Genomic DNA, 27,255 nt, shown 5'->3' on the forward strand with positions numbered 1-27,255 from the left:
ACTGTGCATTAGCTGTTGTCACAAAGCTCTGGTTTATCCCAACCCTACCTGTTCATTCCAGAGGAAATAATTCTCAGAAAGTTCTATGGTTAGAACATCTATGTAACACACCCTTACATACTATAGCTGATTGTGTTTCTCTAGAATTTATGTTGAAATCTAATTCCCATGGCAGGGTATTATTGTTGGAGCCTTTGGGCATGATTGGATTGTAAAATTTTGTCTTCCCAAACAGAGTCAATAAAACCAGAATAAAAGACGGTGATCACAGAATTCCAGCCCCACTAATTTTCTACCACAGGAAGATGGAGCATGAAGGTGCCATCTTCAAATAAGAGAGAACATACCCTTACCAAATGTAACCTACCCAGCATTGATCTTAAACTTCCCAACCTACAGAACCATGAGAAAAATGTATCTGTTATTTGTAAATTGCCTCATCTAAGTCATTTTGCTATGGCATCCATTGCAGACACTCCCAAGGCTTACCCCTTGAACTTGTGCTATGGCATCCATTGCAGACACTCCCAAGGCTTACCCCTTGAACGTAGGAGGCATCTGTAGCTAATCTTGTTGTCAGTACTCCAGGGTTATTTCTGAGGTCATCAAACCAGCCAATGTCTTGTCCTAAAATTGCTTTGAAACCAAATTTACGTAGCCTCTTTGTAAGGAGCTCCCCAGATTTGGCAAAAGTATAACCCTAAAACATAAAGAAGGAGTCTCTGATGAGATTTTTTACATGAAAATAGGGGGAAAGAGGCAAATCACTTGATGAAAAATAAAATTACCTGCAGAAACTGTGTGAAAATGGATACACAGCCCAGGATGACAAAAAATAGACACATGTGGTAAATCTCTGACCTTTGTTCTTCTTTATCAGGGAGTGAAAAAATCTGTGGAAGATAATAAATAGAGAAGAAAGTTTGTTATTATAATTAATAACAAAATAAATACATTTGAATGTGTTCAATTAAATTTTCACATTTGTTCAATCCCATAGAATGTCCAGTAAGAGTGAACCTCAATATCAACATATACTAATGGTGAGAGGACCGTGACATGACAGTGCAGGGTGCCAACTGTACTGAATGGGCCACTATGGCCTAGGGTGCTGGTACTGAGGAAGGCAGGGGGTATATGGGAAATCTCTGGAACTTCCTCTTAATCTTGCTGTGAAACTTCAAAAATAGCTTCACTTTAAACACACTAGTTTTCAAACCGAAGTTAGTGATGAACATTATGATGCACTATTTTTAATATCCCGCGTGGCAGGGTTCCTGGAAAGTTTAAACCAATGGCAACAATTACAGAAGTCTTCCCCAGCCCCCGTTGTGTTGATTTAAGCAGTGGTGGTAGCTTTTTTTCTGACATTGATGAAAAAAAGAAAAGAGGACCAAATAAAGTTATTCTTTAAGAAATGGGACAAAAAATAGGGGGAAAGGGAGAGAAGAGGAAAAAGAGAAAAAGGGGACAGAAGGACATTATTGAAAATTTGAGGATGTCAGGCTGCGGGAAAACATGGTTATTATTTCAACCCTTGTTTTGCTTATAATGGACACAAGAAAGATGATTTTTTAGACTCAGGTATCCTATATTTTGCTAGTCTTTGACATATGAACTAGTTTATAAGTATAAAATATTATATATTCATTTCTAAAGCAACCAGCTCTTGTACAACTGAGTAATGTTAGCATAGGAAAGAAAAAAAAAAGTGAAATCTGAGCCTGATGTTGTTGCCCTACAGGAAACTGGAACTATTCTCTCCTCAAAGGCCACGGAAGTTGTGACTTGAGACTTTAAGGTCTATTTTGATCAGTAAATGATATTCTTAAATCTGTGAAGATTTAACTGATAGTTACTTAAGCACCTAGCAGAGAACCAAGCTGTTGTGATAAGAAAACAGTGTCCTGTGATGGCAAAGCTCTTCAGTGAAATGGATTTTAGTCAGAACGAATCTTTGTAATTCAAACCAAATGAAGTCACTGGGAGAACCCAGGAAAAGTGTTTCTCTCTCTCTCTCTCTCTCTCTCTCTCTCTCTCTCTCTCTCTCTCTCTCTCTCTCACTGACCCGGAACTAGTCAATTTTGCCAGTGCGTCCCAGAGAGGATTCTCTGGTCTCCCCACTGCTGGGATTACACATGTGTGCCACAACATCTAGCTTTTTGTGTGGATTCTGGGCCTTGGACTCAGCTCCTCATGCTTGCATGGTAAGACTTTATTACTCCAGTCCAACAGTTCTGAAATAATTTGAGTAGCTAGAACAATGCCAGCATAGAGTTTCTCAAAGAAAACAATTTATTCAATGCATATTTGCTGAATACCTACTATGTGCCAAATAAATCTCAAAAACAATATGTACAATATTGCTTTAATAAATCTTTTCTATGAAGCAAAAATAATCTGTTTCTATTTTGTTCTGTGTGTCTGGTCTCTGACACAAGTAATACACAGAAACAGAAAGAAAAAAAAAAAAGGTTTCAGGATATGTAATGCTTTAATGAATAATAGTACTTGATGCCAAAACCAGATGTACTGAAACCAGGAAACAAACCCATCTCCCTTTCTTCACCATCAATGCAAAGTTTGCAAGTTTAATGCATTTTCATTTTACTTTGCACCATCATCCATCTTATCTTAAAACCTATAACGCTTTGGTAGTAATGGTTCAGTACAGATCATTATTTCAACCTGACATTTGTATCTTCAAAGGGTTTGGTTTTTGTTTGTTTGTTTTTAATTCCAGGTCTTAAAGCTAAGGCAGCTATAATGACATTTTAAAAAAATATATTGTAAAATGAGAAAAAGGTAAAAAATAAAATTGAAAAAAAAAAGAAAGAAAGAAAACTGTTCCAGGATTGAACACAAACTGCAAAGCAGAGAGAGGAGGGGTTCTAGAGGGATGAGATCAGAGAGAGGAGGGGTTCTAGAGGGATGAGATCAGAGAGAGGAGGAGGTTCTAGAGGGATGAGATCAGAGAGAGGAGGAGGTTCTAGAGGGATGAGATCAGAGAGAGGAGGGGGTTCTACAGGGGTGAGATTTCACTATTTCTGGGACCGTATCTACAGACTGTATACTTCCTGGAAAATGGGTCCTAAGACACCATCGTAGTTCCTGCCAGACTTGTGCAGCTAATCAGTTCAAAGACTTTACAAATTTGAGGTATTTTTTTTTAAAGTACCTACACAGATATTCTTGGAACCTCCAACTATTATGCGCCAAAGACATCCCCTCCCACTCCCGCCACAAAAGCTACCCACTGTCCCTGTGGATTAAGATGAGCCTCCTTAAGTAATAGAAAACTAGGGTCACGAAGACAAAGACATTTGCCTGAGTCCATGCATCTCAGAGTTATTTGTGAATGAGGAAATCCCCATTTCCAGCTTCAGGTACAGTGATTTCTTCTGGTTGTGCCCTTTGGTTTATGGGATTGTCTCTGTTCTCAGCATCCAGAAAGAGTAGCTAATGCCGAAAATCCACGTGACTGTTTAGCTCAAGAATTTGAATTTTACCCATAGTCTTTTTGCCACAAAATCCTGTTCTGTGAGTTCTTTGTACATTCTTAGTTTTGACATGCAGCCCAACAGGCCCTGTCCCACTTGAACCCTCTGTCTCTAGACAGGCTGTGGTTCAGAAGCACATCTTTCTATTTTTGTCATGGTGACATTTGTTTAAGGAGGAAAGGAATCATTAACTTCTTGCTATGTCAAATGCATGGCTTAACCAATCTTAAATTAGGATTTCCTTAAATCCTCATTTAATTTAGGATTCTTTCAGCAACCCAGGAGGTAGGCTTCTTGTTTTCTACAGAGACATAAAACCATTTCAGGGCTGGCTGATTTTTGTGTCTATGCATGTCCAGCATGCTATATCTGACTTACAGTGGCTTGAACACTTGGCGTATTTTCCATTCCAAACAGACCCAGGGAAAGAAAGGGATATATTGTATTTTCGCCATATATGGAGGCTTCGGTAGGTTAGCAACCAGGTTTCTATTTGTGCACAATCATTTAACGGGCACTCGTCTCTTAGTGTGGTCTCATGCTGCTGCGGGCTGCAGGAATATATCCTAAGAACTCAGCTGGTTATGGCAAAGTCACTACCTGGAGGGATCAAGGAATTCCTCCAGAGGAAGCCAAATTCCAAGGAGCTTTTGGTGTTATTTGGCTTGTTATATATCAGCTGTATTCTGTTGTGAAAATCATGTGTGCCTTCATAGTTTTCCCAATTGACTTTTCCCCTTGAAGGGCTAACTGTATGGACTGATTACTCTCAGGATATACACATTCCAGGTATTTGGAGAACAGCCTCAGGAAAGGCTTTCTCTGGAATCAGATATCTCCCTTAGCCACTCTCAAGGACTAACAGTAATAACAAGTCTCCTGATTTAAGGTAAATTCCACAAGGAGGCTCTACCTAGGTCAGGTGGACATTAAGTAATAGCTTTACACAATTTACCTCGGACCCTCCTTTCTTACAGCCTTACTAACTTTATAGACCTTTAACTCCTTACCTAACCACTTCTAGGAATATTTAGGTAACTTTCTGTGCTGACATCTATGCTCAGCCAGAACCCCAGTTCAAGCCTCCCTGTAATTATCATCATTGGCAGCATCCAGCCAGGTCCATCCCCAGATGGAGGAAAGTACCTTATCAGAGATACCTCTGTACTCTCTAAGAACAGACTTAAGCATCCAGGCTACCTGTCTGAGAAGGCCTGGCAGATATGCCAATTAAGCTTAACTTCCTCCTTTCCCAAATGTTACCTACAGTTCCAGATCTCCCTTTAACTATCACCAGAGGCATCTACCTGTACACAGGTTGCCTAGCAACTGAGCACACTTTCCCCCACCCTGAAGAAAAACAGCAGATAGCTCGAACAGATAGGAGCCACAGGAAAAAAGAAGGCAGTTTTATTTTCTCCCATTGACCTAGCAACTTACAGATTCTTAACATTTTCTACTAATCACGTTTAAGACTATAGTTGAGCACATAAGATCTTTCTTCTTAGATATTACCCAAATTTAACCTTTAGTTAATTCATTTCCCCATTGGTCACTTCCCTTTGGGGTTGCAAATGATAATTAACAGTTATTGCCTCTCTGTGTGATTCTTATCACCCTTCCGTTTGACCGTGGAAGCCTGGCTTTACACTACTAGGGGAAAACTGCTTGTAAGTGTATATATACCAGAACTTCCAGGGTACTGGAGGACGGAGAAGAGAAAAGAGAATGGATGAACTAGATGGGTAAGACCTTGAGAGGAACAAACTGAGATGGGAGAGTAGAAGGAGATGGAAGAGGAGATGATATGGGAAAGAACAAGATGGATGAGAGAGAACCTAGAAGGGGCAGAACTAAGATGAAGGAACTAAGATAGAACCTAGCGGGGGCCGCAGAGAAGTGTAGAGAGAAATCAGGCAAGAAAGGAGATAAAAAATGAGAGCAGAATAGAAGCTTATAACTGACACAGAATAATAAAGTATATGGACTAAGGAGTTTTGTGTACATAGATTCATTTCTTTATATCAAAGATTAATTATCAGCTGGTTGTAGATTCTTCCTGGACCCCGGTAGAGGACTTCCTGGACCTGCATAGTCTCCAATATCATGTGCCACACATTAATATGATATCCTTGAAGTATGTCAAGATAAAAACAAGATGACTAGCAACAGACTCACAACACCCTGTGAGATGAAAGCATCTTGAGTCTAATGATGAGTGTGTGATGAGTGTGCTAAGACAAATGAGAAATAATCTTCTTGAGCAGGGAGGAGAGACTGGTTTGTTCAGCCTCATTCTCTTCATGAATGTTACCCCCACAAAAACATCAGTGACAAGCCTCACTTGGGTTCCAGCAACTAGACCCTGGTTGTAGAACCTTTAACCGAAAGTTTGATTGCCCAGTCTAACGCCATCCCAGGACTTTCAGGGCTGCCTGGAAGAGTCATGGGAATGAAGTCTTTATCAGTGACAGAGGGGGCACTCAAGGAGGTCAGGGCTTCTTGCTGAATCATTAACTTTTTCTGAGTTAGCCAATTCACAGTTACTAGAGGTAGAACATGTCCTCAAGGTCGTCTTTGTCAACCCCCCTTTTGTAATGAAACTGAGTTCCAGAGAAGTGGGGTGTGACTCCAGGATGCTGAGGACATGGTCAGTAAAAAGCAGAGCCAATTTTAGGAAAAAGAGTCGCTTGGAACTCAAGGCACTTTTCTATAGTGGCTAATAGAGTTCTTCATTCCACTTTTGTTAAGGTTTGTACCTTAAGCAGGCCTAGACATACTGCTGTTGCATATACTCAAAGGATCGACTTCCTACTTCAGACACACTTGTGTACTTGTGCTCACTGCAGCTCTGTTTTCAATGGCTAGGAAATGGAATCAGCCTAGATGTCCATTGACTGATGCCTGAGATAAAGAAAAAGTGGCTCATGGACATAATGGAATTTTATTCAGCTATGTCACCAACCCCCACCTACACACACATATAAGGCTCAGAGTCCATCATAGAAGAGGTAACAGAAAGAACATAAGAGCTGCAGGATCAGCAGGAGAGCTGTGAAATGCTATCTTCCGAATGCACATGGCCAACATGGTCATGAGCTCCCAGCAGCTATGTTGACCTGAACAAATCAAGCTTATTAACATTTCAGGGTGGACTAGGGAGGTTCATGTTATCTCACTTCTAAGTGATGAACTATTGGAGTTAATGGCTGCCAGGGAAGGGGGAGTCATTTTTCTTAGTGTTACCACTTCTGGTAAGGTCACCCATGCTTCAGTAAATAGCAACCACCACCCCCACCACCCCTGCCCGACTCCTGCTCATGCAAGCAACCCTAATTAAATTCAGTGGCTCATTTAACAAACCATGAAGGTAGGAGTGGTATTGATGGGAAAGAGTCTGAAGTACCTGGGAGGAGGCTAAAAGTTGGGGGGGGGGGCAGAGATCATGACCAGATTATACTATATGTGTGCATGAAATTGTCAACAACTAAACACTTTCAGAAAGAGAAAATTAGTAAAGAAGCTAATATTCCAGGTTTCCTTCATAGCAGCCAACATCAAGGCATAGGTTTCTATATTTCATACTCATCTGTACTCTTCCTACTAACATATGTTCCTCTTGCTCAGTGAGGTCCCCCTAGAGCCTCTCCCTTCTGGAATGGCAGCTAGAAAGGCTAGGCCTGATCTTGTCCTCTATCATAAATGTGATGGTATTCTCAAGTCACTAGCATGATGTCTGAGGGAGACTCTCAATAAATGCTTGTTGGGCAAATAAAAGAACATGTGTTTATATTTGGATACTGTACCTATAAGGAAATTAAGAAATATACATCAATTATTTTAAAAAATTTTCAGCATGAAAGATTGTGGTACCATGTAACCAGAAACTCAATTCATTCTAACTGTGTTTCCAATTGCCTGACTTCCTGAAAGTCATGTGATTAAAAAAATGACCAGGGACATTTCTACCCAGGAGACCCTGCTAGTGGATTAGTGAGGTCTTTCTATACAAGTCACGGCCATTTATTTTTTTGTGGTCCTAATTTCTTTCAGAGAGGGATGTCGAAATGGGAACAAAATGTGAGTTTTTCAGTTATTCTGACAATGTGGTGTGCTGGCAAGTCCTTGAGAAAGTTGACAATGTTCTGAAAGATATGGTTTTCCTTTTTTGTTGATATCTCTCTCTCTCCCTCTCTCTCTCTCTCCCTGTGTGTGTGTGTGTGTGTGTGTGTGTGTGTGTGTGTGAGAGAGAGAGAGAGAGAGAGAGAGAGAGAGAGAGAGAGAGAGAGAGAGAACTATGAAAATACAACAGTCTTTTAATGACTAATTTCATGGTACTGAGCCTGGCTCTCCATCACCCTGGCTGGATATGAATCCTAACTCCACCATATGCTCCATCCCCTAAATTCTCTGAGCCTTGGTTTGCTCCTCTATAAAATAGCAATGAGAAGAATCTGGGCATCCAGTAGTTATTAGGAAACACAATGCACACAAAGTGTTTAGATGATGCCTAATAAGTGTTTGCCACTGTTGCTATAGCAACAGTCAAATGGAGAATAGCAAAACTCCAAGGGAGTGAAAAATTAAAATAGGTTTATTCTTTCTCCCTGCTGTATTTTTACTTTTTTATTGGTTTTCCCCTCTCACTTCCTCCCACATCCCCATTTAAATGAATCAGTAGCAGAGCAGAGACTAGTACACCACACACCGCCAGTCACCTGCTCTTTAAGTCAAGCTTTGTACCTCAGTGGACCAGCGGGATTAAAAATTGCCCTAAAATCCTTTTGTATTATTATTCAACAAACACACCTTCCACACATGAAAGCTGCCCTCTTTCAGGCCTCAATCTGTAGTCATATTTATTTATTTTCCATAGTTGTAGTGACTGAGAGACCTCGCCAGCCCAAACAGGAATGTCACCTTCCTATGTTCTGTATGGCAGAGACTATGAATTTCTCATTCTTTAGAGCTGAGGGTGGGCAGGAGAGCTAGGAAAAAAAAAAAAAAAGCTAAGTGTGTTAAAGCAAAGAGATATTAATCAGAGACGGCATTTTCCAGTGATTTAAAAATAGAAGGTATGAGCCAGGTGGTAGTGGTGGCTGATGCACGCCTTTAATCCCAGCACCCAGGAGGCAGAGGCAGGCAGATCTCTGTGAGTTCGAGGCCAGCCTGGTCTACAGAGCGAGATCCAGGAAAGGCACAAAGCTACACAAAGAAACCCTATCTTGGAAAAAAAAAAAATGGACAGAATAAAGTCAGCCCAGTTGCTTGCTTACCCCGAGGATCTGGCTGAATATAAAGCAGTAGATGGGTGTGACTGCGCCATTGATAGATGCACTCAACGCTCCTACCAGCATGTAGTGCCACTCTGGAATATTGAATTTCAGAATCCTTCTAACTGGGGCAGGTTCAACATCTTCCTCAAGCATGTCTTTGTCCTTAAGGAAAGAGAAGGTTACAACAGTTACCCAAACATGTTCATACCCTTTGGTACTCACAGGGTTAAGAGTAACAGGCTGGCTCAGTAGGAGTGACTTCAGAGACTTCTGAGATGTGAGGACTTATGGCTAGTATTGGTTAGGACTGTGGCCTGGCTGGGGTGGGGGAGTTGAGGTATATTTTCCATACGTATCAAGCAAGGTTCTTTAAACTAGTAACTGGCTAAAGCTCTGGGACAGGCCAGTGTATCTGAGGCAAGACATGTTTAATTCACAGTGATCATACACTTGTGTTAATAAGCTTTTCCTTACTGGGTGCTCACAAGCCAGTAATACAGGATCTGGATTTCTAAATTGCACATGTCCCCCACAGAGAATGAAAATTAGGAATTCCCCATTCTGATATTTTTTCAGTTGGTATTAAAATATCATAGCTTGTAACTCTCATCCCCTTGAGGGCAAGTATTCTGTATAGAACCTTGTTTTATTTTCATTTTTTTGCCTGTTTAATTCAATGATTTGTTAAACTTAATATCCACTCTGAGAAAGGATGCTAGATGGCTTATACTGTTTTATATTGATGTTTAAACTTTTTCTACTAAAAATATCTATAAAAAATTGACTACAAAAATACTGCTACAAAATAGTTAATGGATGTCCTTCTTTACTAGTACAAGTTAATTTATCCTCCAGATAGCTAAATATCAGGAACAGAAAATGGCACAAAGCTTCAAAAAACAAACAAACAAACAAACAAACAAAACCCTTCTCTTACAAAGTCAAAGACCACATTACCAGTTGAGTTTAAATGAAAGGCTGGAGTGATGACTGTCTCATTACCGTTGCTGCTGGAACTGGTAATGGATTTGTCATCATCTCCCTTTTGAGCTCTCTCTTGGCTGCCTCCAACACTGGTGCTTCATCACTGCTGCTCACTCAGGCAGCAAATCCTCCCGCTCAATCATTTATCTCAGCCTACTAATCAGACCATCAATGCCACAGAGAAGGGTGCCTGAGATAGGACCCATGCAGAAGGCAGAGGAAAAATGGAGTTCTTGGGAAAACCCTATCTGGCCACCCGCAGAACATACAGCCAAGCACTCAGCCCTCTGGGGCTTTGGCGATTTCATTAAAATGAGAGCGTTGGGTAAATCTTATTTCTGCACACAGACAGTAACTACCTTCATTTAGATTGCTTTTTGAGGATATTTGCCTGGCCAACAACCTTGGAAGACAGAACTATTCCCTTTACCCGAAGCATTCAGCCCATCTGCCCACTAGAGAGAAGACAGGCTCCTTAAGTCCTTAAGTCCTCTCCTATGACATAATTTACTTCAAGGTAGTATTATCTAGCCTTTCATCTCCTTTTGGGAACTGGGAATTGAGCTGGGGAACCAGTGCAAAAAACGCCAAGCTGCAGATACTGTTATTGCTCTGAGCAGTTCAGTATTTATCTCTGGCTGTAGTGGAGTATGCCTGCACCCTAGGGATTCTGTCAGACTAACTAGATGCCTTTCAATATGGCAAAACTGACCTTTGTAGGTTTTCATGGTCCAGATCTGGATGCTCACAGACTCATAAATGTCATGCTAACATTCTCTGAATTCTTCCCTCTTCCCAGATATCCATAGCCTAAGAAAATGGAACCTTTCCTGGTGTTCTTATAGCAAAGTATCCCTTGACTTAAGCAATGAGATAGTGAAGGGTAATATGAAATATTTTTGCCCTGTAGTATTCATTTCAAAATAAACTAATGAACAAAACTAGTTAATGTGAATATTTTTTGTTTCTGGACACACACACACACACACACACACACACACACACACACACACACACACCACACCATACCCAAAATTGATCTTAAAGAGAGTTATATCTGCCAGGCATGGTTGCACATGCCCTTAATCCCAGCACTTGGGAGACAGAGGCAGGCAAATCTCTGTGAGTTCGAGGCCAGCTTGGTCAGCACAGTGAGTTCCTGGACAGCCAGAGTGGTTACACGGAGAAAATCACTGTCTCAAAAAACAAAACAAAACAAAACCAAAAACTAAATAAAGTAAAGAAAAAGAAAGTTATATCCAACTTGAGCAGTACAGAAACTAGAAAGCCGATCCCCAGACAATGTCTTATGTTATTGAATTTTATTTGTTATAGCTAAATGAACAACAGAGGAATAAAAACTAATATAAAGTCTTTTATACTTTATAAATAATAATTAGAGGCATTCCAGAAGATACAGTGGTCTCCTACCTACTGTACAGATGGCTCCATGATCAACAGGGCTTCCCTAGTTTTCTTTCTTAGATCTCCCACGTGATCCAGGGGAAAATAAAACTTCCTACTGGAATTTTGTGTCCTTCTTTCTACTCTTTTTTTATGTTGGTTTCTGTATTCTAACAATAGGAGACTCCTGCATGGATAATGACTTTAAGATTTAATGATAAAATGGTACATATAAAAAGAAGCCATGGGTTCCCAGATAAGCGAGCATGGAGAGTCATTTTGAGTCCTCTCTCTGTCCTATCTCTTAAGCTAGGACTAAACCCCGTGAGTCAGTAGTGATGAGGCCACAGTGTCTAATACAGCTCATCCTGATTGATTCATATATATTCATTCCACTTTCCCTTCCTTCCTTCCTTCCTTCCTTCCTTCCTTCCTTCCTCCCTTCCTTCCTTCCTCCCTTTTTCCCTCCCTCCCTTCTTTATCTATATATCATCTATCTATCTATCTATCTATCTATCTATCTACCTATCTATCTATCTATTTTAGTTTTACTGAAAAAGATTCATAAATATTAGAGGCTGAAATCTCTACTTTGTAGACGTCCCTTAATTTTAAACTTACCCTGATCAGGATATCTACCACCTGGTCCCATTTATGAGCGCTAAAGATACAGCTTGGAGAAGGAGAACTGGCTTAGTCCTGTCACTAGCTGACCCTTTCTTTGGACGAGTTCAGAAGCCTCAACCCATCTCTGTGTTCTGTAAATACCCTAAGAGACCACAAGGTGGCAGTAATTGCTCCGTGGAAGCAGGACCTTTAGCAACTCAAGCCACAGAAGGTGAGGCCCACCTTCGCCATCAGAACGAGGAAGAGCAAGAATCCTGCTTGGCCTTGTAGACTTTAATGAAGTATTAAAATACTTTGAAATACTAAAACAAAGCCACACCTTCTCACACTGTGGCTCCTTAGGATTAAAAATCGATTAGTCTAAAAAGAAAGAAACGGAAATTCCATTAGCCAAATTACATTATGTTATTTCCTTTAAATTTTTCTTCAAGTGGAAAGGACTCTGATATAGTTACTGCACCCACAAGAAGTGTCAGGGGACAACAGATAGTTTCTTTTTGGAGCTTGAACAACATAATATCAACTTCTCAACATCTTTTTTCCTGCTATTCATTTTCATCTCTTTTATAAGAGAAAATACAAAATGGCATCTTTTGAAAGTTGTTCTAGCACCATCCAAATGATTTCAATTGTTTTATTCCCAGTGCCATGAACATAAACGAAATAGTTAATTCCTCTGTGGCCAGAAATGTGTGTTCCTCATTGTGATTCATCTCGCCAACTCCTGAGAAAGAAGGGTCTATGGAATTTATTGAAGCAAATGTATTCAACATTGAGACCTCTATTCAATGTTAATAGAGCAAGACAGGAGAGAGCCTTAATAACCCATCTTCCATAAGGTCATAAAGGCTACCAGTCAAGAGTTTATCCCAAATTTCTCCTCTGTGAGTCAGTGTTCATAACGATGTCTTAATGGATTCACAAGCTGGGGTTTTATTGAAGGCATTTTGAAATTACATCATACATAATGGATGTACTTGTAATTACAATATCCCCTGGCTTATTTAACTTGATACATAGATGAGTCTGGGCTTCATTTTAGTCAGAGAAACTCAATTTTTCATTCCAGTTAAAAACAAAAACAAACAAAAACCTGTTGGTACTAGGCACTGGGCAAAGTGCCTATGGTGAGTCAACAGAGCTGTAACGGGGCAGGAAGTCTAAGAAGCTGGAATTTTAGTAAGAGAACAGAGATTGGCTTCAGAAACAAAGTTAAAGTTTGTTTGATAAAGTTCTAATGCAGGGCACAGAGAGGTCAAAATGGAGTCAGTCCATCTAGTGAGGGAAAGATGGGGTTGACACATGGTCCCTTATCAAAAAGACAATGTCTACAACAGCAGAATGCCTCCATTCTCACGAGTGCACCTTTGTATTTAAAACTTGTGATGGCAGTTTGTCTATGGTCTAGTTTTATCAAATATCTTCACCAATTAAGAAGAAATTTTAAATTTTGAGAAAAAAAATGATTTGGGGTATTCTTTAAAACTTAAAAAAGTTACCACCATAAAAACAAATAGTTTGCTATGCATGTTTAAGAAACATATAACAATTCAGTTTAATTAATATATGTTCTTCAAAGAAATTAATTAGTGAATCTATGTTCTTTGCAGGGGAGGGGGTGTGTAAAATATGGAGTTTTGACTAGGTCCTAATGTCCCCCTCTTTGGTCCGACTTAGTAAGCCATTACTATACATCTAGGAGCATATATAGCTAAAGATAGGTGGGGCCTCCAGGAAAGACCCCTCCATGCCCCGACCCTCCCCAGAACAATGGTGTCCGACCTTGCTGTCTTCATAAGTAGATTTGTGAGCAGCAATAGCCGTCAGGGGTTCATGTGTCAGATGAGAAAGCTGGGATTTGGAACGTTGCCGGATGGAAGCTCTGGAAAAAAACAGCAAGACAAGACAGGCTGTAGATGGCAAACAGGTTGCAATGGGACTCACTGGGTGTCCCAGTTTACACCACACATCGAATCAACAGAAATGTTTGGTGGGTCACATGACAACCAGGGCAGCAAGTTTCCAAGTGAGGTTTGGTGAAGTTTGTCTGCGATCAGAGTAAATTGGGTAGATGTCTCTCAAACCCAAGCTCTGTCACTGCTGGGTCCAGATTCAGTGTATACCAGGGAGAGAGCAAAGCTTCCCAAGAATCAAGTGTGTTTGGATCCCATGTGGTTCTGCCAGCTGCTGCCATGGCAAAGGTGATGGTTTATCACTTGTATTTCCTTCTGGTTTAGGGGATAGCTTCTAGTCTCTGTAGTTTGTGTGTCTCTGCCTGTCTCTGACTCCATGTCTCTCTGTGTCTCTCTTCCTGTCCCTCTCCCACATCTCCTTCTTTCTTTCCCTCTTCTTCTCCCTGTCCTTCTGCCCTTCAGGGTGCTGCCACCTGGATACAAGTGACATAACAAAGAAAAATAGAGTCCCCAGTGACACTCTCTAGGTTTTATAGGACATGGCAACCAGGCCAAAGAGCTTCCAAGTTAGGTTTGATGAAGCTTATTTCAACTGCTTACAGAAAAATAAAACAAAACAAAAACTTACTGAAATATAATTTAGCTTAATGTATTTGTTCATTCATCTGCAGTTTATTGGATCCCTACAGCATGTAAAAATCCAATGTTAACGCTAGAGGGAACATAAAGACGAGCCAACCCACAGCTGTCTTTCTCAAGGAGTTTAAATCCCAGAGGAGGGCAATGCATATAATTATAGCCAGTGTAAGGAGAAGTCTGGTGGATGCCAAGCAGAAATTTTGAGTAGTTAAATTTGTGTTTTTGAAGGCTTAATTTGAAGTAGTGAAGTGTAAGAAGAGAAATGCTGGAGGTGAGGGACCGTGTCAATTGTTCCAACTCTAGATAGAATAATTTACATGTCCTCTATTATTTGTATGTAGGGAAAATTAGACTAAAACAATGCCAAGATGGTGCCTGTCACCATCTGCTTCCCAAGAAATCAGTAACATGTCAACTTCGTCATGATAATCTCTTCCCACACTACGTGCATGGTCTCCCTCTGAGTCACCTGGGTTCAACACCATACATTTCCCAGAAGACACCTCTCTTCTTTAATCTTGTACATTCAAACTCTGGCCAAGCCTCATTATGATCAAGAACAAAAGCATTCCTGAAGCCTGATTTACTGTCCCCAACCTAATGTCTGGGATCTTGAAATTACTCTGACTCAGTGTGATATGCAGAGGATGCGTAGGGAGCTATTTCTTTGGGTTGGGTAACTAATGCTGGTACATCTCCAGATTATGAAGAAGGCTGTGTCACCTGGAGATCACAGGGTGGCCATAGGGTGTCACTGGGGCAAACGAGATGAGTGAAACTCAAAGCCATCGATCTACTCCAACTCAGAGCAGTTGACACCAACGTAGGAGTATATGAGAAAGGAGAGAATGTCAATATTTAATTGAGTGTTTAATACCAGTTCCAGATGTAAGAAGACCTTTCTGTGAGTTCCTTCAGGTTCTCTTAATCCTAGACTTCTTAAATTACTATCTTAATCCTAGACTTCTTAAATCTCCCTCTCTCCTATTCCTCAGACCCTTCCACCTCTCCAGCATAACAGACTGTTATGAGACCATGAGCAGTAAAGTGTGCAGAGGAAGAGCTCTGCCTGCCAGCTGGTCAGTCTGCTTATCAGAAACACTATGGTAAGACTTCATCACACCCCTTTTCAGAAATTACGCAACACTCTCTTTAAGAAATCTTCACTTTGTCAAAAGTTGTTTGCCACTTTTCACCGCAAAGAAAAACAGCTAATTTGGGGAGATAAATGCTCTGGTTCTCAACATTATTATTTAGGAAATTATTTTCTTTTGCCAATTAACTTGTTTTTGAATCTAAAATGTATTGTTGAAAAAAGGCTCTGCTATCAGAAAGACTATAGCCCAAGAAACAAGATACAAATTAACATTTCATGTAGTCCTCTTCCAGAAGAAAATCTTGTCAACCCTTACAATGAGATATTTTTAATAGAACTCCTTATTCAAAGTTAGAAATCTTTCTCTGCAGGAGGTTAATAGCTACTTTTTGTATGTAGATTGTCTTTCTGGCTCTTTATTCCTAGTCATTAAAATGTAGGATTTGTGGAAAATGTAGCCAAATAAGAGATACTTGTGTGGAAATGGTTATCTGTTTCTCATCACAGACTACTTTAGAAGGAACAGAAATTCGTTCTTCAAAATAAATAAAGCATTTACTTTCTTGTTGACATGACCACAAGATACATGTCATTTTAACCCAGTGACGGAGCAAGGTGCCCAGTCATTGTGTTCAATAAAGTAGTTGCTCTCTTTAAGTTGTGATTCTTGTATTTTACTCATGATTAAACATACTGCCATGGTCAAACATAGTACCGCATGTCTATAAAATGTACCTAACAATTCTGGTTTTAGGTATATCTTCTACTGTATAGAGTAATTCGAAGATAATGCTTTGTTTTCCAGCTCAATAATGCTAACACTTCTTTTAATTTTTTTCTTTTTCTCCAGTAGATTTGTTCTAAAGAGAAAAAAAAAAGTCTGAGAATTTAGATCTATAAAGAAAAGATACATTAGTGTAAAAAATCTGTCTATATTTGAAATAGGTACAAATATTTTTAGTAAATTATTCCTTAAAAATTAACAATAAATAAAATCGTTTTGACTATGTGAAGCTCTTATTAGAATGTCTGTTTTAAGCAGCTTTAACTCCTTTTCAGTCAACAAGTAGCCATCTTGAGTACACAAGTCCTACCCTGGGTCTTTGCTCTGACCACAGTCTTTCATTTACTGTCTTGGAAACGGTGAGGCCAGTGGCAGAGAGATGTATCAACCATAACTTGTTAGTTGTTTTCTGACTGAAGGAGAAAATGTTTTAACAATATTTTTACGAACACAGACAAATATTTCTGGATAGAATTCTTAATTCATAACCTTTAACACCAGAAAATGTTTAAATAAAATTCTTAAATCAATGTAAAAACGATGATTTACAATCTCACTAACAGCACTCTCCAAAACTATGTTTTGAAAATGAATAGTTTTATACATAAACACAGGAAAATAAATATCTCATTTTGGGGACATCTTTAAAAGTTAAAACGCGCATTTTATTCTATCTCATTAAGGAATGATTTGAGTCCAAATGCTTTACTCTGAGAGCAGAAATGTTAGTAGTTCAGTTGCCTCTCACTCAGGATAAAGAACAGAGCTAAATGGGTAAAGATGGCCTTCATAGAAGAGTGTTTCAAACAGTGGTTACGTTTGGTGGCAAAAGATTAGGTGTCTGTCAGTTTGTTTGTAATTATTTGTATGTTTTCTCATGAGATATGGTATCATGATGTAGTCCAAGCTAGCCTTGATCTTGTGATCTTCCTGCCTCAGCCTCCTAAGTATATGGATATCAGTACCAAGCTACCACAGTAGCTCAGTGAGTAGGGGCACAGGCTGCTCTCACAGTCTCAATTTCCAGCATCCACATGGTAGTTCACAACCAGCTGTAACATCAGTCCCAGGAAATCCAATTCCCTCTTCTGGCCTCTGCAGGCATCAGGCACATACATGGTGAACAAAAATACATACAGGCGAAACATCCATGCACATAAAATTAAAATTAAAAGAAATAATAATATAAAATCTCTATTCTAAGCTCAACAAACATTTTAATCAGAGAGCCCTCCATCATGGCCATCCTCTGAACAGATTGAAATGACAAAGTTAAACAAATTGTCATACTCTTACATCACAAGACCTGGAGTCTGCATAAGGTTCCTTCTTGGACCTGAGATGTTGCCTAAGGACCACAATTGTAGAAGGCTCATAAATATCCAAAAACTTGAAAATCTGGCTTGTGCTTACCTTAAACTATCTCGATAGCTCCCTCTGATGAATGTCCTCTCAAGTGTACCACCTTTGTTTGAATCTTTTCCTATTTAACACAAAATGAGGCATTCCTTAGAGCACACAATAAGCATGGCTGTATTTATACAGAATAATTTACTGTTTGCTCAGAAGGTAATTACTGATGGGATATTCAAACATTCTTTTAACTTATTGCAATAAATAAAACTTGAAATTTGTCCAACACATTCTAACAATAATGAAAAAATTCAAAGCACTCAGCAAGATTGACTTATATGAAATGTGTGCTGGTTGTTCCCTCTGTAGATGCATCTTTCAATATGAATTTTAAAAATTAATAAAAACTCACTAGAGTTGGAAAAAATAACTTTGATACAACCAGCAAACTTTCAAAGTTTACAGACTTCATGGGTGTTAAACATATGCAATAATTATGCCTAATGTTGTTCATGAGTCCACATGGGAGGCAGTAGAGAAAATCAAGAGTGGTTGATTAATTAGCTCATGATATCCACCAGGTCTGATTATTCAGATTGAGAAAAAGAAGGCATAGAAGTTTCTGTCTCCATTTGAAAATAAGTGAAATATTTTGTCAGTGTTTAATTCACACAATAATAATGACAATCCTCCATATGCTTTACACATCAAGGAAGCCTGTCCTACTTGAAAAATGGTAGAGTTGAAAAGCAAAGGACCTTTGCTTCAGCTCTGTAACTTGATCAGATAACCTAGCCTTCTGTGTTTTATTTAGTTCCCTTATCAACTGCATAATGGCTGCTGGTCCTTGGGAGAATAAGCAATACATACCCACAAGTGTATAAATTCATCCAGTACCAGAGATGTTAATTATTTAGTATACTATAAGGCTGAAGGGAAAAGGTACTTGCTCTTTACACCCTTTTCTTTGACGGCTTCATCTCCCTGGCTTTGCAGGGTCACAAGCATGAAGTAGACGCCTTTTCTTTCTAACAGTTCTTCATGGGTGCCTCTTTCCACAGCTGCTCCGTGTTCCAAACCAATGATCACGTCTGCAGCTCTGACGGTTGATAGGCGATGGGCAACTGAGACAATTGTGTGCTCATGCCGAATCTGTAAGAAGACATGGTGTACCCTTAAATAAGACTATGAGACAGAACCAACACCAGCCTTCACACCGTCCCTGAGTCCACAAGGAAGTCAGTTTTAGACCCTAGGAACAGCCTAAACAGGCTGTGCATATATCAGAAATAACCAACAGTTTCTTGTAGCTGTAAATCACGTCACAGATTGGCCTGATTACGACAATTAATCAATAGCTTACTTGGGGAGAGGATATTTAAATCATGTTACACTTTATATGATTTTATATTGCAACTTGGGGAAAAAAAAACACAACTATGTTCTGTTCAACTCAAAATAGATGGTTAATTGACCAATGCTTTATAAATTTTCAGACTGGATGTACTGACCTGTTAGTATCATTCCCTCCTTGAAGGGCTGGGCTTGTAAAATGAACTGACTCTCCACAAACCTTATTCAGTGCTCCTTGTACGCTGGCTTCACTCTCATTGTCCAATGCTGAGGTAGCCATGTCCAAAAGCAGGATCTTGGGATTCCGTATGAGAGCTCGAGCGATGGCTACTCTTTGTTTCTGACCACCACTCATCTGGCCTCCTCCTTCTCCAACAAGGGTGTCAAATTGCTAGGAATCATGAGAGAGAAGAGTTTGATGGCTCCTGACAGTAATTCAGTACCCCTTCTAACTTTTTTCTAAAGTGTGAATTATTACAGGTCCCACTTTTATTGAAAGAAATATTGTGGTGATATTTTATTTATATTGAAATGTGATATTTTATCTGTATGCTAATAAAGTATGCCTGGAGATCAGAGGCCATAACCATAAATAGAAGTCAGGCAGTGGTAGTGCATGCCCTTAATACGATCACATGGCAGGCAGAGTCAAGGACACAGCCAAGCATGATGACAGGAGCCTTTAATCCCAGTACCAACCATAGAGACCTGGAGGTCTGTATAGAAAGGCAGTGATAAGGAAGTCATGTGGCTGGGCTTAAAGCCAATGAGAAGGCAGAACAGGAAGGCAATAAAAACACAGGTCAGATGGGAAGGAGCTCTCTCTGTGGAAGCTACTACTGGTGGTAAGCTAAGGCTAGTTGTGGCTATTGCTCTGATCTCTTCAGCTGTTACCTGTATTTGGCTCTGTGTTTCTTATTTAATAAGACTGTTTAGAAATTTGTCTACAAATTTCCAAAATGAATTAACTAATAGATATTTGCATGTGAGATAGTTAATACATTGAACTGTGTGGATGTTCCTTTTTAGTTTATGTTCAAATAAAAAATTTCAACCAGAATGAAAATTGATCAGTCTTGAAAAATCCAACATTGGAGACTAAGTCACATATCACATTCTTGTCTCCTTTCTCCTGCTGAACACACAGCAAAACACAATGTCAAAGCTGTCTTTATATGGTGAATGAGAGATCAAACTTATTTCATACTCCTTGATGTCCCAGCCAGTCCTGACTGAGTATCCCACAGGACTAAGTCCATGCTGAAATTTAACAATGGAGCATTAGACATCCGATTCTTGACTTTCTTAATATCAGCCAAGGGTTGGGGTTCTTACCACAGATAAAGCATGGTGTTGAAATTCTATAGCTGTTGTCTCATGGAGTCCTCACAGAACCCCAGGAGGCAAATACTGCTATTTGTCTTAATGGCTGAACTCTGAGCACAAAGGGTTAACCTAACCTGACAGAAGCTCATCAAGTTAGAAGGTGGAGAAGACTGTTTGAATTTGAGGCAGTATAATTCTAAAGCTTTAGTCTCGTTAGCTGTTAGACCATAGCATCCTCATAATGGCAACGCTACTCGAAAAGGTGATGTAGATGGTGTGGTAGTTTAAAAAAATGGCCCTGTAGGTTCATAGCGAGTGGCATCATTTGAAAGGATTAGGAGGTGTGGCCTTGTTGGGAGAGTTGTGGCCTTATTGAAGGAAGTGTGTCACTGGGGGATGGGCTTTGAGGTTTCAGGAGATCTCTGAACTCTCAGGTACTTCTCAAGCCTCATATCTGCCTGTGTGTTGCTATGCTTCCCACCATAACTATAATGAACTAAACCTCTGACCTGTAAGCCAGCCCCAACTCAATGTTTTCATTTATAAGAGCTGTTGTGGTCATGGTGTCTCTTCACAGCAATGAAACCCTAACTAACTCAGAGGGTGAATGGGATATATTCAAAGTCAATGACCCTGGAGCCAGACCATCTGCTGTGACTTTCCTGTTTACATATTGTGTAATTTGGGGGTAATTATTGACCTCACAGAACATCATTATTCATCTGCAGATGGACATAATAGAAGTTGCTACCTGGCAAGGTGGTTATAAGGGTTAAGAACTAATAGATGGGAAGTGCTAGACCAAAGCTTGCAATGCAGTAAAAGCCATGCATATACGATTAGTAATTGTCCTGGGACTTAGCAGACCACCACAGGGGGGTACAGTAGATATAATACAGAGCTACTTTTTGTAGACATGGTGAGCATACAGAATGGAGACATTGTTATGAACTTTAGAATTTATGAGATTCAGGTCTAAGCATAATAGTTAAATCATGTAAGCATAAGAAAACTGAATCATAAGAACAGTGGTAGTTATGATTTAAATCTTAAACGTGCCCTGCAATGGCTAATGATCATTGCCAACTTGGTGGGATTTGAAATCACCTAGGAGGCACACCTCTGCACACAATTTGAAGGCATTTCCAGAAGTGGTAATCAGCGAAGAGGGGACCCACTCTGAATGTAGATGCTCACTATCCCATGGCTAGGATTGAAAAGGCCAATAGAAATCCAGCTCCACACCAGCATCCACCTTCCTCAGCTTCCTGCTCACAAACACGTGTGACCAGCTGTGTCATGCTCAGGCCACCACACCATCCCTGCCATGGCTGGACCACATCCTCAAACTGTTAGAATAAATCCTTCCTCTCTGCAGTTGCTTCTGATTAAGTATTTGATCCCACCTTATGGCATTATTGGGAGCCAGTAGAATCTTTAGGAAGAAACTCTGTGGAAGGAAGTCGTTCCACTGAGCAGGAGGGGGCTCTACCCTTGAAAGAGGCATCAGGACTCTGTCTCTCTCTCTCTCTCTCTCTCTCTCTCTCTCTCTCTCTCTCTCTCTCTGTCTCTCTCTGTCTCTCTCTCTGTCTCTCTCTCTCTCTCTCTCTCTCTCTCTCTCTCTCTCTCTCTCTCTCTCCTCTCTATCTCTGGCTTCTGAGAAGTGAACTGTTATACTCTACTACACACTCCCCACAATTATGTTCTATCTTGCCACAAGCCAAGGAAACAGCTGACCTTTGACTGAAACCATATGTCCAAATACATTTTCTTCCTTATAACTTCCTTATCTTGGGTATTTTGTCACAGTAACTGAAAGGTGACTAACAAGTAAGAAAACATTTCTCAAGCATTGCTTTCATGACAAATATTGCAAAATTTCCAATGCATGCTTAATAACTAGACAAGGAAATTATATCTACATCAAAGGGATCTTTCTTTAAAGATAAATCTTCAGTTTGATAGATGTTAACTGTATAAACAACATATTTTTCAAAAGGAAAACATGGTACATTTCCAGGCCTAAATCTAGAGCATGCCACTGAGAATTTAAGGACAGAGGATTCAAATGGAAAGGACATATTGTTCCTTTGATGACTTCTGCGTTCCCCTGGACTGTAGGGAAGGTACCTGTGGCAGGGCCATAATGAAGTTGTAGGCATTGGCCTCCTTGGCAGCTTGGACTATCTCTTCCATTGTTGCCTCTTCTCTGCCATACCGGATGTTTTCTGCAATAGTGGTAGAGAACAGAACTGGCTCCTGTTCCACTACCCCAATCTGATCCCTCAGCCACCGGGTGTTAAGACAGCGAATGTCGTGGCCATCCAGAGTCACCTAGAGAGCAGAAGAGCGTCACACAGCTTGGACTCCTACAAGCTTCTGAGTCATACTGTTAGGTGATTCTTAGCCACTGGGGAGAATAACCAGAGACTAACAAGGCAGTAACAGAAACAATTCCCATGGAAACGTGGCTATTTATACAAGGACGTAATCGAAATAAAAAAAAATTCATTGTAGAAACACAGGTGATGTAAAAATCACTGAATTTCTCATTGCTAGCCTCAGAATGGGCACATTTTTAATTTCTCTGAAGAGTAGTCAGTAGTTCACCATACTCTGAATACATTTATTCTTCTGGCTTGTGACTGAAAGGGGACTTCAAATGGTACAATCAAAGTAAGCAATTGCCCTTGTCTTGTAGGTGTGCTTTATAGTAAAGCTTGCCTCCTATCCTGATTTATCAAATAACACTGTGCTGCTTAAAGAGCTGAAATTAAAAATGTGAAAAAGCCCACTATAGGTAAATGATATTAACTTTAAAAAAAGTCAATTTGACGACATTACCTTACCACTTGCATTGTCCTGCCCCTGCATGTTGAGAAGTTTCTGGAAGATACATACCATGCCTTCACAGGGGTCATAGAACCTCTGGATGAGCTGCAGTGCTGTACTCTTCCCGGATCCACTGGATCCCACCAGAGCTGTCATCTCCCCCGGCTTAATGACCATGCTGAGGTTGTTTAAAATCTGGGGAGGAAAGAACTTGTCTTTTAAGTTCATAACGTCCCTGGGCACTCAACCAAGCAGTTAGACCATGCGGAGGATGCTTTGTGAGGACTTGTGTATTGTATCCACATCTCCTGCATGTGTGTGTGTGTGTGTGTGTGTGTGTGTGTGTGTGCGTGTGTGTGTGTGTGTGTGTGTGTGTGTGTGTGTGTGTGTTTACTTATGCCCTGTGGTACTATTCATATATACCCATCAATCAACAACAAAAGAAGACTGTCTGGAGAAAGGTTTTACCATTAGCACACTGCTTATTAGCTGTGGCCAACCATAAAATGATCATGTATTAATACTGGTAAATAAGCAAGGGTCACCTTTAAAATTATGCCTCAGAATCTAATTTAAAATACATCTGACATACTAGGATACCTCAAGGAGTCAATCTCAATTAGTTAAATAGGAAGCTCCTATAAGTCACAAGTGTAATGATAATTCATAGACCAAGGATCAGAAATAAACCAATTTGCAGAGATGATACGCTTGAATGGTATATGAGTATATGACTTGAATAGCTTTGACTAATAAATGTGTGTGTTGTGTTTCTAGGTCTAAAACTCTGTGAAGGGCAAGGACTAAATGCCAGTGTTAGGATTCAGTTCTGTGAGTATAACAGAAATATTATTAATAAAAGGAAACCAGAGATGCTAAGTTCTGAATGAAAACAAAGCATCGTTTCAAAGCCAGTTCATTCAAGAGAGCAGATGGGAGTTTCCTACAGAGTGGGGTTACCTCTAACAGTCTTGTTCTGTAGGTTCCGGAAAACAGTACATTTCCCTCACTGTGTGCCCTGCACAATCACTAAGCACAAGATACAGGAGAGCAATAGCACCAGGTGACCTTTCTGTAAGGACTAATGCAGCAAGCAGCCTGGAGAACCTACCGATGGGAGGCAAAGCTGCTTCCAGCTGCTTCCAGCTGCTAGCCCAGCCAGTCACACTTCCTGCCTCACTGTGCTCCACCTTCTGTGGTTTCCAAGGAGGGGTGATTGGAAGCTGTCCTGCTTGATTGTTTGGATTGTCTAGAACATACCTAGAATGACAGGATCTGCCACTCATTTCAACAGAGGATCACATAGTTGACTTAGCCTGAGTCTTGTATTGTACTAGACTGTGTTCCAAACAAGGGATTTACACAATGCAATCATCACTTAGAAATGCAGTGTGTCCCTAAGTTGGCACAATACACAAGGACACTTCCAGAGAAACAGGTCTCTGTCCTCTGTTCCTGAGAACTGAGTCAGCACTAAGAAATCAGTGTGTTGTTCTGGAAATGAATTAAATAATAATAATAATAATAATAATAATAATAATAATAATAATAAAACCATCAGACAAAAGGTGAACACTTACCTTCACTTCTGGTCTAGAAGGATAGTGGAAGGTCACATTATGGAATTCAATTTCACCCTTGATCCGATCTAGCTTATATCCATCTTCTGACATGCAGTCAATGGTGGGTTGCTGGAGTGCAATACAAAGATATAATGACAATGCATGCCAAGTGCATGTTGTATCTGTCTTTGTATTAGTTAACTCACAAAGTAAACTGGAGGCTGGAGACATGGCTCAGTGGTTAAGAGCACTTGTTGCTCTTACAAAGGGCCCTGGTTCAATTACCAGCACCCCCCATGGAAGGTAGTTCACAATCATCTATAACTCCATTTCCAGGGGATCTGATGTTGTCTTTTGCCTTCCACAGGCACCACACATGCATATGGTGCACATACGTACATGCAGGCAAAATACACAGAAAAATTAAAATGAATAAATCTAATAAAAGCTTTTTAAAGAGCAGAATTGTATCTTGGTAAAATATTGCAAAGATATGCTAAAGATAAGTTGCTTCCATATTTCATATTTATAAGGATGATACTAATCACTACTGCTGAGATTGCAGAATTATTATTATATTGCTATATATTATTGTTGAATATAACATTGACAGAATAGTGGAGAGTAAGTTGTATTTATTTAATTACTATTACTTGCTGAATTACTACTGTAAGCTTATATATTATTAATATTATATATGTTAAAATGCTTATTGATACATAATACATGATGTTAGTATAGTTAATATTTATTATAATGTATTATATTACACATTTATATTACTGAGATGATGGGAGTCAAAGTGCAAGGTATTTTAATGTACCCTTTCCATTTATATTGTTATGTTCTCGTTAGACAGGGAGGAACCTCTGAGAGAGTTTCTTGCCCAGGATAACAGAGCTGGTCAGCTAGGCTGGAGCTAGTAACACTCTACACTTGGTAGCTAATGCAGATCATGAGTAAAATTAAGTGTCCACAAAATGTTCTCAAATATCACCAAATTCAAACTGTACCCTGAATTCACTCTCCTATTACTAGTGAGACCAACTTAAAACAACCATTCCGGCTAGCCAGAAAAGACTGAGGGCCATCTCTTCCTCTTGGAACACTCCAGGTCCAACTTTGTCTTCCACACTGGTAATAGGAATTCCTGACCGAAGCCCTATCAGAGGACACACTGGAGTTATTTGCTTCTTCTCAAGTGTCTACTAAGGAGAATACAACAAATTGTAAATGCCCTAATTTCAGTTGTTTTCAAATAGGGACCCTTTACAGTCATTTGAGACTATGACAGCCCTAAGAAGAAGTTAGCATTAGAAAAGGTCAAAAGGCTGGAGAGATGGCTCAGTGGTTACAAGCGCGTGCTGCTTTGTAGAGAACACAAGTTCAGTCCCCAGCTCCTACCACGGGAGGCTCACAGCCACTTTTAATTCCAGCTCCAGGGAATCTTAACATCTCTTCCCTCCACCGGCACCTGCATACACATGCACAGGCAGACAGACAGATAGACACAGACACAGACACTATTAAAAACAACAAAATCAAACTTTTTCAAAGGGAAAATATCAATGCATTCCAGGTTATAAAACTCACAACACCAAAAAGTTTCTTCAGGTAGATGACAACCTCATTGTTGGCCAAAAAATAATCATAGTTCAGGTGACCCATGGCATTTTCTCAAATAGAAAAATAGCACTGTGCTATTTTTCCTTCTGTTCTTGGTCTGTGGTTACCTGACCTGTTTTTCAATCTACTTCCATAAATTAACCAGCAAAATCCACCCAGGGCTACCAAAGTCCTTTAAAAACTTAAAGAGACTTCCCACCAGAAGAAAATCCAGGCTCATGAACATGATCTTAAGGCCTTTCCCATCCATCCCTCAAGCATTTGCCCTGGATCACTTCATTCATTCACACTAGACTTTAACTCCTTGAGCTCACCAAGCTCTTTCCCAGGCTGCAAGTTTCTCAACCAGGAAGTCATTCTTTGCTCTGACTTCCCATGAACCCTATTTAAAGATTCCTCCCACTAGCCAGTCAAAACACTTAGCCCTATTTTACCTCTCTTACTGTTTTTAGCACTATCTGATGTCATCTTCAAATGTTTATTTCTCCCTGGGTGTGGTGGCTCATACCTTTAATCCCAGCACACACAAGTCTGAGGCAGGTGGATCTTATGGACAGGTCTATGTAACTAGTACCAGCCCAGCCAGGAGCACATGGTAAAAACTTTTCTCAGACAAACTTTCTTTCTTTGCAGGTATCTACCAGTACGAGTATGAGAGCAGGGACATAATTATTCGAACTCACAGATGGGTTCCTAGCTCTTAGAACCCGTGCAGCACACATCCCACTATCTATTTCTTCTGGCTTTTACATACCCTGTCTATTGTTTGGAAAATGCTGGTTGCTGCTGACCGCCCAGTGGCAAAGATTTCCAAGGAAGAAGATGCATGGCCAAAGTTCATAGCTGCTACTATAACACAGAGAAAAATCTGAAATGAAAGGAAAAACATAGTTTTCATACATCTTTTGCCAGTTTATAAACAAGGCCATTTACCATTGGAGCATCCTTGTGAATTCTTGAGATTTCTCAGAAATATTTAA

At 39.9% G+C, this 27,255-nt stretch overlaps 1 protein-coding gene across 2 annotated transcripts in view; it reads right to left on the reverse strand.

Annotated features, from left to right (window-relative positions):
- Abcb11 (ATP binding cassette subfamily B member 11) overlaps positions 1-27,255 on the reverse strand; it is an 86,834-nt gene that overhangs the window by 20,808 nt on the left and 38,771 nt on the right. The window contains exons 11-21 of one of the 2 annotated variants that reach the window (XM_036185502.1): positions 27,030-27,143; positions 24,668-24,778; positions 23,157-23,282; positions 22,386-22,589; positions 19,150-19,320; positions 18,527-18,728; positions 17,637-17,706; positions 13,574-13,673; positions 8,777-8,938; positions 789-893; positions 539-700 (exon numbers count right to left, since the gene is read on the reverse strand). In XM_036185502.1, coding sequence (XP_036041395.1) covers positions 539-700; positions 789-893; positions 8,777-8,938; positions 13,574-13,673; positions 17,637-17,706; positions 18,527-18,728; positions 19,150-19,320; positions 22,386-22,589; positions 23,157-23,282; positions 24,668-24,778; positions 27,030-27,143 — 1,527 coding nt within the window. The remainder of the gene's footprint in view (positions 1-538; positions 701-788; positions 894-8,776; positions 8,939-13,573; positions 13,674-17,636; positions 17,707-18,526; positions 18,729-19,149; positions 19,321-22,385; positions 22,590-23,156; positions 23,283-24,667; positions 24,779-27,029; positions 27,144-27,255) is intronic. The other variant, XM_036185503.1, reaches the window with a different exon arrangement.

The sequence above is a fragment of the Onychomys torridus genome, chromosome 4 (genome assembly GCF_903995425.1).
Source record: "Onychomys torridus chromosome 4, mOncTor1.1, whole genome shotgun sequence".
In the NCBI taxonomy this organism is placed as follows: Eukaryota; Metazoa; Chordata; class Mammalia; order Rodentia; family Cricetidae; genus Onychomys; species Onychomys torridus.